Consider the following 15,086-nt stretch of genomic DNA (forward strand, 5'->3'; position numbering starts at 1 on the left):
GTGAACATGGGCAATATGGTACATGGTTATTTCATGCTACCATGCTAATTAGGGGTTCGTTTTTCCTATCTATGACATGATATGCTTTTCCCTCTTCGTTTCTTGTCTAGTTCCACCATCTGCCATCTCCTCCTCATGTCTATCAGAAGTACGAAAAGCAAGACTGAAAACGAAACGAGACCGTTCACAACAGTACGTAATTAAGGTGACCTCTCTACTGCTCCTCGCTCTCCAAACCATCAACCTTCCTCCTCAACTTCTCCATCAATTCCGCCATCCTCATCGAACACTCCGTCGTCCTCGGCAACTCATGCCCGCCCCCATGATCAAACCTCTCGTTCATCCCGCCCTCAAACATCTGCGCCAGCTGGACACTGGCCGGCCACCTGGGATCTTTCCCGCCATACACATGCACAGTCGGCACGATCTCTCCCAGATTCCCCACCGCCATCCGCATTCTTTCGTCGGTAAAGTCCAACCCAAAGACATCTTCGGGATCTAACTCTGAAGTCGGATCATGCACCAAATCCCCGACCTCATCCCACAGCCCCTCCCCGCGTTTGATCGTATCAGGATTATCCGCCTTGAACTTCAATTGCTCCGTACGCTTGTGAAGCAAGGCAGCGGTGGCATGATGCACCTCCCACGCCTTCTCCGTCACGTCCACTCCCAGGTCTTGCAGGACATGGAGGCTAGGGCCGCCGCAGATGAACATGGCGCCCTTGAACGGCAACTCGAATTTCTCACCAGCTGATGGTCGGGTCAGCATGTGTTCTTGGTAGCGGTAGAGGATGTAGGACATGAGCAAGGTGCAGCCCTGGGAGAAACACATGACGAGGTCGAAGGGACCTTCTTCGGACGAAAGAAGTTCTTCCAGATGGTCGTGCGGGGTCCGGATCTCAGAGATGTTGGAGGATGAAACCGGCCACCAGCCGTAGAATTTGGGGACATTATTCCAAATGCTGTCGACGCCGACGGTCGGGGCCGAAGGTAGGGGTGCGTTGGGGAAGGTGAAGGTATATGTTTCTTTGGGGAGTTTGAAGCGGAATGCGGCTGTTTGGGTTGATTGTGTGTTAGAGTTAGTTGGTACAGGTGGTGAAGAGGAAGGGAATGGGGAGAAAAGAGGAGGAAGAGGAGGAGGAAAACTCGCCTGTCTGTGATCGAAAGATTTCACCGCTGGTGCCGTAGCCGTGGAGGGCTAAGACCCGGGTCATCTTAGGCTTTTCTTCCTGCATTACGGAACCCATAGTGCCAAATGCTATAACTTGCGTCTAAATCTTCTTGTGTTGGTTTGTGTCTAGCTTCGGGGCTGAATTCTTATCGCTGTAAATCCAAGTTAAATGGCGAGATGGGAGGATGGAAATAAATGTATGAAGAGAGGAGTGTGAGAACCAAAGAAGCGAGATGATGCAGTCCTTCGTTAGAACTTCACTTGAGAAGAAAAAGCAGGAACAAGAATTTCTCAAGCTAACTTGAGAGCCACAACGTTTAATATGTTTTGGCGGGAAAGCATCATCCAACTTTTATCTTGTTTACTTTGGGGACTGCAGTCCACGTTCCTGCTATCACAACTCGGTACTCCGGGGATTCGTTGGAGGAAGTCCGATGGGTGAGCGTAAGATCGAGCTCGCCTGGAACGGTTTCCGAGCTGAGCGTAAGAGGTACGGCTGGTCCAGACCGAAAAGTTTCCGAGTGTCAATGGCGCCTTCTCTGCTCATTGGTTCCAGTCAACCTTGATTTGTCGTCACGTTGAGGTGGAAAGTGGGAGAAGATGATTCTTTAAAGTTTCTAATCCTTCTGCATCAACATGTCGATCCCGCATCGCGTACTTGAGCCGATTAGTTGCAGGTCTGCAGCTGTAAAACTATTATCGATTTTGTCTCAGATCTGACTCTGCTATGAGGTACTTCAGCTGAATACAAAGAAGCCACCAATAAAACCATTGCACACACGCACATTGCTCTTACTTCACGCCATTCCATGCATACGTCCCATGCCATGATTGAATGCCAGGGTTGCTTTCGCATGTTAGTTGAGTCTTGGATGGCAGGAAGCTGCAGTCTACAGCTGGATGCTGTGTAACAGGAAGGAATGATTGCATATGTATTTAAAATGTTGACATTGTTCTGACAGAAAACGCCCTGTTTTTGATGGTGCTTTTCCCCAGCAGTTCAATTCTAGTTAAATGCTCAAATGCCCTCCTTGTCACCAACTTATTCTCACATGTTTCGGGTACGTTAGCCCATCGGCTTGTCATATTCTGCATTGCTGATCTCCTCACGGTCATGTTGATCGGTAAGCATCCCGATCGGAACTATATCTGATACCTGGCCCGTCCGATCGGAATGCGAATTTTGTGTTGTCTTCGAGAAACTCATCTCCTCGGATGGATACTCTACATTAACCGCATCGTGGGGAGATATCAGTTGAACAACCTAACCAATCACTCCTTCTCTTCTACCTTCTCCTACCACGAACAATTTCCTCCCTCCCCCTCCCCCTCTCCCTCGTCCTTTCCCTTCTTCTTTCCTCTACACTGGTGTCTCTCTCCCTCTCCTCACGACTCGCCCTTCTTCCCCTCTCACTACTCTTCCCCGCCTTTTCTTTCTTCCCACCCGTTCCCTTTCCACCATCGGCATTCCCCTTCTCCCATTTATCGTAATCCCTCACCATCCCCTTTGCAACTCTCTTGACACTTTCCTTCCTCCCACTCCGCCCCCCTTTCTGTCGCCCTTCCCCCTTTTCATCCCCACCACCACCACCAGCCAACCCTTCCTCCAAGATCCCTCCCACCAACCCCGCCACCCCCCTCTGCACCACCTGCTTGACCACATGATGTCTCAGCCCGCCCTTTCGCATCAGCTTCGGATGGCGCCTCTGCTCATGCTCAATCAACCCGTCCACGACCGCGGCGCCGAGAGCTGCTGCAGCGATTTTGGAGCCTGATTGTGCGGAAAAAAGCGGGGTGGAGGGCGAGTCCTTGCGGAGCTTGAGAGCCGTGGCGGCGCCGGCTTCGAGAGCGCGGGAGGCGGCTTTGAGGAGGGAGGCAGTCTTGGGGGAGGATTTGAGGGTTGCGAGGTTGAGGGAGGGACGGCGGGAAGTGGATGGGGGGTTGGGAGTGTGCGCGGCGGTGGTAGGATCGGGGGTAGTTGTTGTGGTATGTGTCTTCTTCCCGCTCGTCGTCGGTGTAGTTGAGGTGGTGATAGGGTGTTGTGCGGGACCTTGGACGTGGACAGGGATAGTAAGCGTCGTGAATAACTGAACCTCTATGTGGAGGTGTTGGTGACCGGTTGATGCGGCGTCGGCGGGTGCGAGGAGAGATAGCTGTTTCGGAGTCTGATGTTTCATGATCTGGTTCCCGCCTCGGTTTTGATCGTATGGATTCTCTTCCGTGATGGCCTGTTCCGTGGTCTGATCGCACTGACTGCCGACGACTTCGATCCACTGGTGAGCGTGTACGCAGCGAGAGAGTACCAATAGTGGATGGTCGTCTTGTTCTGCCTCGTGAACGAGTAGAGCGTGCATCTTCATCATTTCCGTCTTTACGTTTTATTGGCATGGCATCCCCTGCCTCCAGGTCCAAATCCCATTGATTCTTTTCTTCATCCTTGTCCCCGTTCGGATCAGGAGGGTGTGTGAGGTAATAAACATCCCGGGGGTCGTATTCCGATTCCGGATCATCTTTATGGTCTTCATCTATGGCCGAGAAGCGTGAATCGCTGATGATTGATGTACTTCTTTGGCTCTCTCTTCGGCGATGTCTCAACGCCGGGGAGGACTGTCGCCGGTGACTTCGATAACTCTTCCCGTCACCGTGTCGAGCACTTCTCTCTGAACGAGAACGGTGGGCGGGATCGGGAGGACAGGACTCGCTTGGTCGTTTTGTGAAACGATGCATTTTTGAGGGTGGCTGTAGCCGAACGACGTATTGATATACAGAGTTCTGTAGATACCTTTACTGAGAGTGGTGAGTATGTTTTATTTGAGTTTAAGAACGAGAATGCTCCGGGTGAAAGACGGCCATAGCCTAGGTAGATATAAATAGAAACCGAGGGTGTAACTGAGGTATTGTCGTACCAAGTCAACGACGGATTCGTTTCAAGGCAAGGTCTGTCGGATCACCGTGTTGTTATCAGTTCTATGAAGAGCTTTGCCAAGTCACAGAGGTCAACAACAAATTACCCTTCTTCCTTCCCTCATCAACCCAAGCAGCCCTCCTAGAGACCGACCATGGCTTTATGTACCTGCAGTAGCTGAGCACAAGTCGGGCATCCATCCATCCGTCCATCCCTCCGTCCACCATACTACCCATCCGTCCCTCCCACCCAGATGGGGCTCCTTTGCACATTAGCATAATACCAAGAAACAACCTTTGACCAAACAGACCGGGTGCTGAGCTGGTATCTCGGCACGTCACAGTGCACATCAAGTCATATGAGAGGCAATTGGCTTGTCCCGGATGTTTGGTATAAGTGTGGTAACGCGGTAGGTTCTAGACCTTTCCTCCAGTCCCGGACTACCGAGCCCGTGTAACAGTCTTACTTGTGTACTTGTACCTCATCATCACGGCACTAGCTTTGCGATTTTGTCTCGTATTGGTCGTTTGTACCCCTGTGTGCTGGATTTTGTATGGCATGAATCGCTGTGGACGATATGATTGTGCAGTGTGGTGGTACGTATCTTTGGAAGCTCTCGTGAGGTACCTACAGACCGGTTGGAGGTGATTGATGTACTCGATATTGCGCCTAGAACAAGGATCCTCGATGTGGTTCGGCTTGCCAGCGAGCGTATCTTTACCGGTTGTTGTACAAAACAGTCAAGGTGTCTAACCAATTTCTGTTCTTGTGCGCTCTGTCAAGGTGTTTGATCGTCGTAATAGGAAGTGAAAGGCATGGACATGGAATGATGTGAGTAAGGGCTGGTCTGGTTCCACAACCGTATTGATCGAATGTTTCTCTTCGTCAATCAAAAGACACGCAGCTACTGGTAACATGTGTTCACCGTGGTCTCGTCTGTCTAACAGTAAGTACACATGTTTGCGACGTATTGACATCACCAGAAGGCCCAAGTCCCGCTTCGTGATCTTGACCGAACCCCGGATTTTCCCGGTCTTGAACACAACCGAGAAACTTTTTTCTTTCCCGGATCTCACCTACCCACAAGTACGACTTGTGCCAAATGTAAACTTGCGTCATCTGATACCTGATTGTAAAACAGTGATTCATAGCGCTTCCTTTTCCCAATTTCCTTTCCATTTTTCCCCAGATGAAGGGGAAACGAGCCGTGCTCACTTCGCTGCCTCACCCGACAGAGACTTTCCGTCATCTTTCTGCTCTACATAGACAACCTTTGGGTAGGCACGTGACAGACGCTCTGGACGGGCGGTTCCAACTGTTAGACCTTGGAAAAGGCTCGAGTCATAGCTGCTGTGAGCAGAAGCAAACGTTTCATCGCCAAAGTTACTCACATGAACTATATCGTCTGCGTTCAGTTCCCCTTGATGTGAGACTGCAGGTAGTTGTGGCTTGTCCAATTCGAATGGCGAGGGAATGGGAAGATTATGCTCGCTGGCATTTCCGTGCAAGTGGCTTTCTTCATGTTGAGGGGCTTGATGGTCGGGCTCTTCAATCTGCAAGTTGAATTTCTGATCTAGTCCCTGTTGCTCCGATTGCAGTTCATGGATTGACGTTCTGTGGAGGCTATCTTTCTCGGGGGTGCTGACCGGTGGGACGACAGATTGGGATCCGGTAAAGAGTGAGTGTCGTTGCTGACTCCGTTCAGATTCCTTTGACTTCCGTGAATAAGCTCCATCCTCGACTATGGTCCTGTCATCCTTGAAACTGCTGGACCCGCTGATTTGTACTCCTGACCGGAATGTGTTTGTGGGCTCCGGAGTTCTTTTAGGGCCATAGAGGTCGTTCAGCTCGTTTCCCAGGTTGAGAAACTCCCGCCTCTGCCGCCGTGTGTAAAAAAACAAAGCCAGCCCAGCAATGGCTAGCAGTCCAAGAACGCTCGACACAGTACCAGCGATGGCCTCCGCTGGAAAGCTGTTGATGGGCACTTGAACGGAGTAACCTATGGCATAGACAACGTCGGAAACGATAACGGTGGGGTTGGCCCCGTTGGATGATACTGTACTCGCATTCGTGATGGGAGGCGGTGTCATTGCTGCCTGGAGGACACTGAAGCACGGTGTTTGGCCTCCTAGGTCAGTCGTCCATGGGGTGTAACCGCTACGGAGTCATGGTTAGCATGATTCCAGTCTGAGTTACGTTTCTCAAATGCAGGATTGTGCCTACCTGGGGCAGCAACTGGCTGAGATCGAGTAATAGTCGGCGGGGCAGCGTTCTAGGACCGCCTGTCCAGAATCGGAGGTTTCTGGATACACGTCATTGAACCCTATTTCCACCGATGATTGCGGCTGGAACGGGCAGCAGTCTTGCCTGGTGTTTACGCAACCAACAAAGGGCGCGTAAACCGCGGATGGTCCTAAATTGAGTAAGGTGTACTCGGGCGTCGCGCATGTCTCTGTTAACAAACTTGCGCCAGGCTCATGCGTGACCGCGACACTACCATCTGGAGACGAGGTGACCACAATTGAGGGTTGTTCCATCGTCACTGTTGCCCCTACAGTGGTTGGTGATCTGTATTGAGGTGTCAGTTCAAGAATCACACTGGCGTCAATTTGGGAGGGACGTACACGCTGGCCATGGTGTAATCCTCCATGGAAAAGTGATGGGACGCTGGAAATGCCAGATGTAAAATTCGTTTCCTTCAACCCGATTAGAAGCTGTTTTATACTCCTCCTCGAGATGCTCACGGTCAGAATCTTTAGGGTCTGGCGCAAAAACGGAGGAGGATCTTGCAATGATGATCTCTGTAACGCGGGGTCGTGAAAACGAAGACGACCACGAAACGGCAGAAATTTTCGAAAACTGTTGGTATTTGGGATGATTTGGGATGAAAAACTGTAATGCTGCAGCACTCGTGAGAACCTGAACGCCGCCCAGGTACTGACAAACCCCTCCTTCCAAAGCTGTGGTGGAACTAAAATGTGAAGGCAAACATGGACCGTGACCAACATCTCGTTTTCATGCTCCGTTCTGTGATGATATGCCTGGAGTAACATCTGTTGATCGATGCTGCATTACGAGATCACGGCCGCCTTGATGTTTGCCGGGCGGACGTGCGGCCTTGATGGAGCATCCCAACCCGAGGATGCCCAGATGCGTGGCATCTCGGGACCTGGATCTGTCAAGAAGGTTAATGTCAGTGTACTCTCTGTCGAACCCCGAGCCTTGCACGCTGTCTTAAAAACCAGGTTCATGATACCAGGTCTCGAGCGACTGATGAGTTTACTATACCCTATACCCATGTGAGATGTTGAGGACTTTGCTCTTCGGATTTGCCTTCTGCCGAGACCAGGGGACCTCGACGACGGCGAGCGATGGTCAGAATCACACAAACACGGACGGCCCAGTACCGCTCGTCGTGGCTGGAAAAAGACCATCACGGAATTGTGGTAGGGATTACAATGACTTGGAAACATGTCGGCCAGAGTCCACCAGAAATTCTGTCATGCAGAACTGCCTCGAATTTGTGGCTCAAGGGTATAATCAAAACGCTTAGGCGCTTCCAAGAGTATATCCAAGGTGTGATTTACTGACCGTGACGTGGTCGGTTTATTCTTATGATCGTTCGAACGGGTTGGAGGCACACAGTCCTCCTTGAGATTATGATCCCTCTCAAATGAAGATATATACCTCATGATTCCTGTTTGGAAGACTGGGGCAATGGCGTGAGAGGTGGACCGGGAAAAGAAGCATACGAACATAAGTGAACATGATGACCGTCAGGAGGCTCTTCCTTCCCATTGCCCACTTGACAAGGCGAAGCTCTGATCGATGTAGCAGATGGCCCAATGTGAAGAAAGGGAAAAAAAAAAAAAAAAACCTAAAAAAAAACAAACTCGTATTGTCTCCCAGCAGTGATTTATACGTGGCTTGAGCTGGGATCACACTGCGTGAACACAGAGGGCGCAAGCCCATTCGTGCAGATATCAATCAAGAGAAAGATCAGAACGACCTAGTCAAAGAGTGACGAAGGTGATGGAGATAGGTGCCAACGATAAGAGAATCGGGAAGAGTTGGATCCATGAACGGGAGGGAGTAGGTGGTTGAGGCAAAAGTGGGACCTACTTCCGGCTAATCTAAGTCTTGGAAGATGGAGGTCTGTGCAGGTGGTCAACTGAAGCTACACCTAGCTTGCTATGTAGCCCCTGTGATTGAATGGAAATAACGGGGAAGGCCCTGAGTGCCAGGGGACCCCAGGTGGCCGTCAGGGTACATCTCCAGATCTTATCCGAACTTCCTTCTGCTCAACGTCATCACCGGCATCATCATCAACATTGGGCTTTGACCAAGTCATGCCGATTGCTGCATAAAGGACGGCCCGTATACTCCCTGTCAGGCAGGGAAAATAGCGGACAAGATGACAGATGCAGCCGAAAGCAACATTACTGTTGCCAGCGCCCTCGCCCGCGGCACTCCCGAGCCGGGCGCTACAAGCTCGGTATCACCTCCGCCGCCTTCAGGTTCCGATCGGGACCCAAACAACCTCAACCCAAAGAACCCCAAGAACCCCCCTATTCCGGCCGATTTCGAGAGCGAAGGGTTGGCCAAACCGCCTTTCCCTCTCCTTCACAATAATGCCAGTGCCGAGGCCGAGGCCGAAGGCTCGAGAAAGGACAAATCATCGCGTGCCGGCGCTGGCGTTGGCGACAACGACGATGACGAGCCCGCCGTCGCCAAGCCTTTCCACCGCACCACCAGTCCAGATCCGACCCAGCGTTCAGGTCCTCTGGCCCCCGAGGAGGAAGAGGAAGATGTGGGCAGGATGGATGGCACGTCTGGCGAACGACCCCGGTCCAGGTTGAAGCACAAGATGCACAAGTTCAGTCTCTACGAAACCGCCAGTCGCTTCTACATGGTCGGCGGCGATGTCACTGAGAAACGCTACCGCATCCTCAAAATTGACCGCACAGCAGAAGACGCCTCTGAGCTTAGCATCACGGATGACAAGACCATTTACTCACAGAAAGACATGAACCAGCTGCTGGACACCATCGACGACGGCAACAGGGGCACTGGTGGTCTCAAGCTGCGCTGCACTACCTGGGGTCTGCTTGGTTTCATCAAGTTCACCGGCCCATGGTACATGCTGCTCATAACCAAAAAGAGCACAGTTGCCATGATAGGCGGCCACTATGTCTACCAAATCGATGGCACCGATCTCATTCCCTTGACCTCGCCCAGCTTCAAGACAGACCAGCGCAATACCGAGGAGACGCGCTTCTTGGGCATCCTCAACAACTTGGACTTGACCAGATCTTTCTACTACAGCTACTCGTATGATATCACTCGCACATTGCAGTACAACATCACCAGAGAACGAGAGGCGTTGCTGAATGGTCAGGTTGGCCCTATGGAGGATGACCTGAACTCCATGTTCGTCTGGAACAACCACCTGCTTCAACCTGTCGCCAACGCTTTGAACACTCCCTATGACTGGTGTCGTCCCATTATTCACGGCTACTTTGACCAAGCCGCCATCTCTATCTACGGACGAACCGTCCACGTTACTGTCATTGCCAGAAGAAGCAGATTCTTTGCCGGCGCAAGGTTCCTCAAACGTGGCGCCAACGACTTGGGATATGTAGCAAACGATGTCGAGACTGAGCAGATTGTGTCCGAGTCACTGACAACTTCTTTCCATGCCCCGGGTCCCAAATTCTTTGCCAGCCCAGCGTACACCTCGTATGTACAGCACAGAGGCTCCATTCCACTGTACTGGACTCAGGACAACACGGGCGTGACGCCCAAGCCACCCATCGAGCTGAACCTCGTTGACCCCTTTTACACAGCAGCTGCTCTGCACTTTGATAACCTCTTCGAGCGGTACGGAGCACCAATCTATGTGCTGAACCTAGTGAAGGCGCGGGAGCGCACTCCGCGTGAAAGTAAACTGTTGGACGAGTACACCCGCGCCGTAGAATATCTTAACCAGTTCTTGCCCAAGGAAAACAAGATCATCTACCGTGCCTGGGACATGTCGCGAGCCGCTAAGAGTCGGGACCAAGATGTCATCGGGACACTGGAAAGTATTGCTGAGGACGTTGTCCTGACGACCGGCTTCTTCCACAACGGTGACGGCCACACTTCCCCGATCCGGGTCCAGAACGGAGTCGCACGGACGAACTGTATCGACTGTCTGGACCGAACCAATGCGGCCCAGTTCGTGATTGGCAAGCGTGCCCTTGGCCACCAGCTCCATGCTCTCGGCATCTTGGAGGATACCACCGTCAACTACGACACCGACGCCGTCAACCTGTTCACGCACATGTACCACGACCATGGAGATACCATTGCCGTCCAGTACGGCGGCTCACAGCTTGTCAACACCATGGAGACGTACCGAAAGATCAACCAGTGGACCAGTCACTCGCGCGACATGATTGAGAGTTTCAAGCGATACTACAACAACGCTTTTCTCGACGGTCAGCGCCAGGAGGCCTACAACCTGTTCCTCGGTAACTACATATTCGCCCAAGGACAGCCAATGCTCTGGGATCTGGGCACCGACTACTACCTGCACCACGAAGATCCACGGCAGTGGCTGGAGAAGCGCAAGCGCCACTACATCAACTGGTACACGCCCGAGTTTCTCAAGCCACGCGTCCTGCCTCCTTATCCCGCCGTCAAGCCTAACTCACCCCAGAGCAAGATCCCCGTGTCCCGCTATGACGACTACTGGCTCGAGTACTACCGTCCTTCCACGCTCTCGTCCTTCCTCAAGATGTTTGCGTACCGTATGAACTCGACCCTCAGGTACATACCCTTCAAGTCCACCCAGGACGGCCGGTACGACCTCAGCCCGTTCCGCGTGCGCGGCGAGGTAGGCGGGACCGGTGACGGCGACCATACGCACGACAGGAAGAAGGTCAAGAAGGAGGTTACATTTGCCACCAACCGCGCCGACCACTTTTCCGGAACGAAGCATCTAGCCGAAGATGCCGCGGATAACGCCTCTGCGATGAACGAGAAAGCCGCTCTTGCTACCGCAGATAACAACGGCGGTAACGCACCTGGTCACCACCGTGGGCTCTCCCTCCAGCGCTGGCTCCCCGGCAGCGGTACCAAAGAAGCTGCCACCGCCGCAAACACCACCTCCGCCACTGGCCCTTCGGACCCCACCAGCAACAACAACACCACCACTAACCCTTCTCGAACTCTCGGCCGCGAATCCTCCAGCAACAACAACAACACCAGCGAAAGCACCGAACTCGGAGACTACTCGTACCGTCCCTTCAACAACTACCACTCCAACCTTCACCAGCAGTATCAACAAACCCCAAACAACCGAAACAGCAACGGTTACACCACCACCCCTTTGGGAGGAGAAAACAAACACCTTTCCGCCCAAGAAAAAACCCGGGCTGCCCAATCGACCTTCACCAAAGTGGTGCACTCCTCGCTCAACCCGACCGTCAGCTCTGCCGAGGCCGAGGACTACGCCCGCTACGTCAGCCACCCGCACCACTTGCCGCTGGTGGTGTCGAGCGAGATTGCGCCCGGGGAGGTGGAGCCCGAGTATCAGGAGTATGTGAATGGGAGTTGGCAGTATCCTGCTTCTATTGTTGTGGAAGAAGAAGATGGGGAGGTGAATGGGGGTATGCTGCTGGGGAGTTATGGGGATGGTAGTGTTGGGGATGGATTGGGAATTACAGGCTATGCTTCAAGTGTGTATAGTGGTTATGGTGGGTATGCAACTCCTGACGGAGGTGGTGGTGGTGGTGGCAATAGAGGAGGTGCGCCTGGTGGTGGGAATGGAAACATTATTGGTGGTGGGTTAGCGGACGATGACAAAGCGCTTTACATTGAGATGCTCAAGATTAGCGAGAACCCGCTCACCGTGACGGAAGAGGACGCGCAGAAGAAAAGGTATAAAGCCTATAGGAAGTGGTTGAGGGGGAAGAGCCTTTTCAAGCAGCAGCCGGTGGACTAGGAGCCCGTGGTTGTTGGACCGGAAGAGGGCGAGAAAACTACAGGGTATCTGATTAAGGACGTGGATGAGAAGGACAGGGATGGTACAAGGCGGGCTTCGTCGGTGGTCTTTGTCGTTGTCTCGCCAAATGAGACGAGGAGGGTGTTGACTATGTGTGGGGTCGGTCGTGGCGTTCATCATGGAATGGACGGGGCTGCTGAGGATGCTGATGACTACGGACCCGGAGAGGGTTCTTCCAGAGGACGCAGACGGGACCGTGGGGCTCGACCCGGAGATGACCAACAAATTCGCTCACCATCCAGAGGCAGGGAGAGAACCCGAACCCAGGGCCTCTGTGACAACGTCAACACTCCAACCCCGAATCTTGTTCCTCGTTCGACGCCGCGGAGAAGAGCTGGGAAAGACAAGGTTCCTTCGCCACTAGCGGTTCGACGACTTCGGAGAGACTGATGGCCGGCTTGCCCTCCTCCACCTCCGTAGCCAGGACAGCTGCAAGGGCGTCTGCTGTGTGAATGAGTGCTTGTCTGATCGCCGGGAAGGTGTCTTCCACGGAATCAGAGGCGTGAAGATTGAGCCAGCAGAGCACCAGGGAATTGATAATCTCACCCTGCCAAGGCGAGTTGGGGATCCGAGGCCAACATGTTGCGAGGACAACTTGAAGGGCTTTGATAGCTGATAGTAGGGTTGGCGGGTGAAGGAAGGCGAATGGATCCGTTAAGATTGTCGAGAGCATGGGGATGATATCCTGTTACGAAATTTGACGACTCGAATGGTTAGCATTGTTTTCGTTTTTTTCTTGTCTTCCCTTTCCCCTCTTGTCATATTCAACTTTGGGCGTCCACGCATCAGCATCAGTAGCACAGAAGAAATACCACGTACCTTGAGATGCTTAACCGTATTAACCCCCATCTCCATCAGCACCTCTCCCATCTCCCGGCACAACACCTCAACGATCCTCACATACTCCTTAGCATGAAAATACCCTAGCAGTATTCCCTCCCTGACCACTCTATCCAGCAACTTATTCTTCTTCTCTCCACTCAGCTTCCCCGCCAAACGCCTCAACACCGCATACGCCGGCCCAAGCAACTGCACTGACTCCTCCTCCGGCGTGATACTAGGCAGATAACTCAAAGTAGGCAGAACCGTGTCCTCAAACACTTTGTTCAGCCCCGTCTGATTCAAAATCTTATCCGGAAACTTGTCCAAGAATTTCTCCAGAATTACCAGCCCTCTTCTTCTAACGGAAGTAGAGTTATCATCCGCCAGCGTCAGCAGCACCGGAATGAAGAGCGGCCAAGAGTTGGTAATTGTCGATTCCTCGTCCGCTTCAGAAACAGCCCAGTCAAACACAGTAATGGCACGCAGATCGACGAATTTCCACGGTTTGGTCTTGCTCGAGTCATCGGGAAGACCAGAAGGTCGGGCGTCGGGGTTTTGACCGTAGGCGGATGGACGGCCCGAGGGGGTGATGAGTGGCTGGGAAGGGGAGGAGCGAGAGAAGAGGGGGCGGAGATAGATGGGGAGAATGTGGGTTGTTATGAAGCCTTGTTTCTTAGGGTTGGACTTTTCGGCGGAATCGAGGTGTTGCTGAAGGATCAGGGTGGCGCGAGCCGCTAGCTCGGGAGTCGTCCATTCCTCGGCGGGATTGGTGTAGGCGATCAGCGTGACGAGGACGGCAGGGTTGTCAAGATTCTCTGGACCACGCGAGGCGAGGAGCTCGAGGACTTTGAAGCCTGCGTCGGCGGCTGCTAGGCATTGGGTGGTGATGTGAGCGCGGAGTTGGGTATTGGAGTCGTCGAGGTCGTTTGAGTGGCTGTTTGGTTTTTGAGGGACGACGGGGGAGATTGCTTGTGCTATGGAGCGAGCTAGGCGGGTTCCCGGTGAGAGGCTGTGCTCGCCATCTTCGTTTTCTGAAGTGTCCTCGTCTGCACTTGTGGAATCTTGATCGGGTGCAATTCGGTCTTTGAGAAGTAGGCACGCGAGAACTGCTAGGGTGAATTGCTGCCGGGTAGGTCTTCCGGGGGTGCTGGTGGTGAGGTTCTGGTTTTCTGGGTTAGCTGCTACTACTTGACAGCTTGCTATTACAGCTACTGAGATGCCCACCTTGTTGAGGTACCTCCCAGCCAATCCTGTTAGCTGCCTGAAAGTGAACGATTCAGGAACCTCTGCGTTGAGATCAGTTAATTCGTTGCTGAGGTAGTGACGGAGGAAGACTCACTGGATTGGAGTTTTTGGCAGGCTTCGTCTGTTGAGATGGACGAGTTCTCATCAATTACAGACCCGGCTGCTGTGACTAGGGAATCGAACCATTCCGTCTCGTAGTGTAACATTCTGTCGGAGATTGGTGCGTGTTCTGTTGTAAAGTTCATTTGGATCAATCGATATGTTGATGAGACGAGTTTCGAGGTTGAGCTTTCGATTGCTTGGCAGACGGATGTGTGAAGCTGCAAGGTACAGTGCGGCCGTAGAGCTCCACATAGTGGGTTCTGGATGACAGTGACCTGACCTCAAGGTGGATACCTTATCTGACCTGGGCTTTTCAAGGAACGGTACCTAGAGGTAGTAGTGTGTGTACCTCTCTCTAAGTGCCATCTTTACCGAATGTCCTTTTTCTTTTCTGCACCTTTGCTGCTTGTCAGACACAGATACTCTCTCTTTCAGCGTATACGATGGGAGATCATCTTGGTGTACAAACTGCTTACCAAATCGTGTATGCATGTGTGGATACCCATAGCAAGCAGTACTACTGTAATTCTGTACCGCTGTAAAGGTATCTAGATACATCAGTACTCTACCCCAAATCCCCAAGAGCTGAACATCAAAACACAGAACGGGTTTGCGGGTAGAAAGCATCCCATCGGGCACGATTTGATAAGCATACTTGAATAAACCTTGGGAAATATACAGAATAGAACGAACAAGATCACGACAAGAGTTGGAGCCTTGGACAGCCCCGCAATCGGCCAATTGCTCGGGGTAAAAAAGCTGGAGAGTTTCTGGGGCCCCGCGTGACCAAGCAG

At 52.5% G+C, this 15,086-nt stretch overlaps 5 protein-coding genes across 5 annotated transcripts; 1 reads left to right on the plus strand and 4 right to left on the minus strand.

Moving 5' to 3' along the window:
- Positions 1-3: 3 nt before the first annotated feature.
- NCU08691 (EF-hand calcium-binding domain-containing protein) lies at positions 4-1,460 on the minus strand. Its single transcript, XM_956677.2, has 2 exons — positions 1,151-1,460; positions 4-1,053 (listed from the first exon to the last, which is right to left on the minus strand). Exons 1-2 carry the CDS (start codon positions 1,245-1,247, stop codon positions 215-217), a joined length of 936 nt encoding a protein of 311 aa, XP_961770.2. The 5' UTR covers positions 1,248-1,460; the 3' UTR covers positions 4-214.
- Positions 1,461-2,358: 898 nt separating this feature from the next.
- NCU10457 (hypothetical protein) lies at positions 2,359-3,525 on the minus strand (the record flags this gene model as incomplete). Its single annotated transcript, XM_001728271.2, has 1 exon — positions 2,359-3,525. One exon carries the CDS (start codon positions 3,523-3,525, stop codon positions 2,458-2,460), a length of 1,068 nt encoding a protein of 355 aa, XP_001728323.1. The 3' UTR covers positions 2,359-2,457.
- A 991-nt stretch (positions 3,526-4,516) lies between these two features.
- On the minus strand, positions 4,517-6,711 carry NCU10458 (hypothetical protein; the record flags this gene model as incomplete). The annotated part of the gene is made up of 6 exons (XM_001728272.1): positions 4,517-4,611; positions 4,708-4,791; positions 5,157-5,202; positions 5,468-6,233; positions 6,300-6,644; positions 6,701-6,711. The coding sequence occupies 6 exons, from the start codon at positions 6,709-6,711 to the stop codon at positions 4,517-4,519; spliced, it is 1,347 nt and encodes a 448-aa protein (XP_001728324.1).
- A 1,678-nt stretch (positions 6,712-8,389) lies between these two features.
- On the plus strand, positions 8,390-12,999 carry NCU08689 (polyphosphoinositide phosphatase Fig4). The gene has a single exon (XM_956675.3). The coding sequence runs from the start codon at positions 8,491-8,493 to the stop codon at positions 12,061-12,063; it is 3,573 nt and encodes a 1,190-aa protein (XP_961768.3). The 5' UTR covers positions 8,390-8,490; the 3' UTR covers positions 12,064-12,999.
- Positions 9,519-14,921, minus strand: NCU08688 (hypothetical protein). Its single transcript, XM_956674.3, has 5 exons — positions 14,769-14,921; positions 14,285-14,689; positions 14,170-14,231; positions 12,943-14,106; positions 9,519-12,808 (listed from the first exon to the last, which is right to left on the minus strand). The coding sequence occupies exons 2-5, from the start codon at positions 14,433-14,435 to the stop codon at positions 12,407-12,409; spliced, it is 1,779 nt and encodes a 592-aa protein (XP_961767.3). The 5' UTR covers positions 14,436-14,689; positions 14,769-14,921; the 3' UTR covers positions 9,519-12,406.
- Positions 14,922-15,086: the final 165 nt, after the last annotated feature.

The sequence above is a fragment of the Neurospora crassa genome, linkage group IV, assembly GCF_000182925.2.
Source record: "Neurospora crassa OR74A linkage group IV, whole genome shotgun sequence".
Lineage (NCBI taxonomy): Eukaryota > Fungi > Ascomycota > Sordariomycetes > Sordariales > Sordariaceae > Neurospora > Neurospora crassa.

What these genes read in the sequence shown, in the direction of transcription:
- NCU08691 (XM_956677.2), bottom strand. Translation starts at nt 1,247, where the DNA reads ATGGGTTCCGTAATGCAGGAAGAAAAGCCTAAGATGACCCGGGTCTTA. An exon ending in AATCTTTCGATCACAGACAG is followed by an intron (nt 1,054 to 1,150) that starts GCGAGTTTTCCT and finishes CAACCCAAACAG; the next exon opens with CCGCATTCCGCTTCAAACTC.
- NCU08689 (XM_956675.3), top strand. Translation starts at nt 8,491, where the DNA reads ATGACAGATGCAGCCGAAAGCAACATTACTGTTGCCAGCGCCCTCGCC.
- NCU08688 (XM_956674.3), bottom strand. Translation starts at nt 14,435, where the DNA reads ATGAACTTTACAACAGAACACGCACCAATCTCCGACAGAATGTTACAC. An exon ending in CTGCCAAAAACTCCAATCCA is followed by an intron (nt 14,232 to 14,284) that starts GTGAGTCTTCCT and finishes ATCTCAACGCAG; the next exon opens with AGGTTCCTGAATCGTTCACT. An exon ending in ATACGGTTAAGCATCTCAAG is followed by an intron (nt 12,809 to 12,942) that starts GTACGTGGTATT and finishes ATTTCGTAACAG; the next exon opens with GATATCATCCCCATGCTCTC.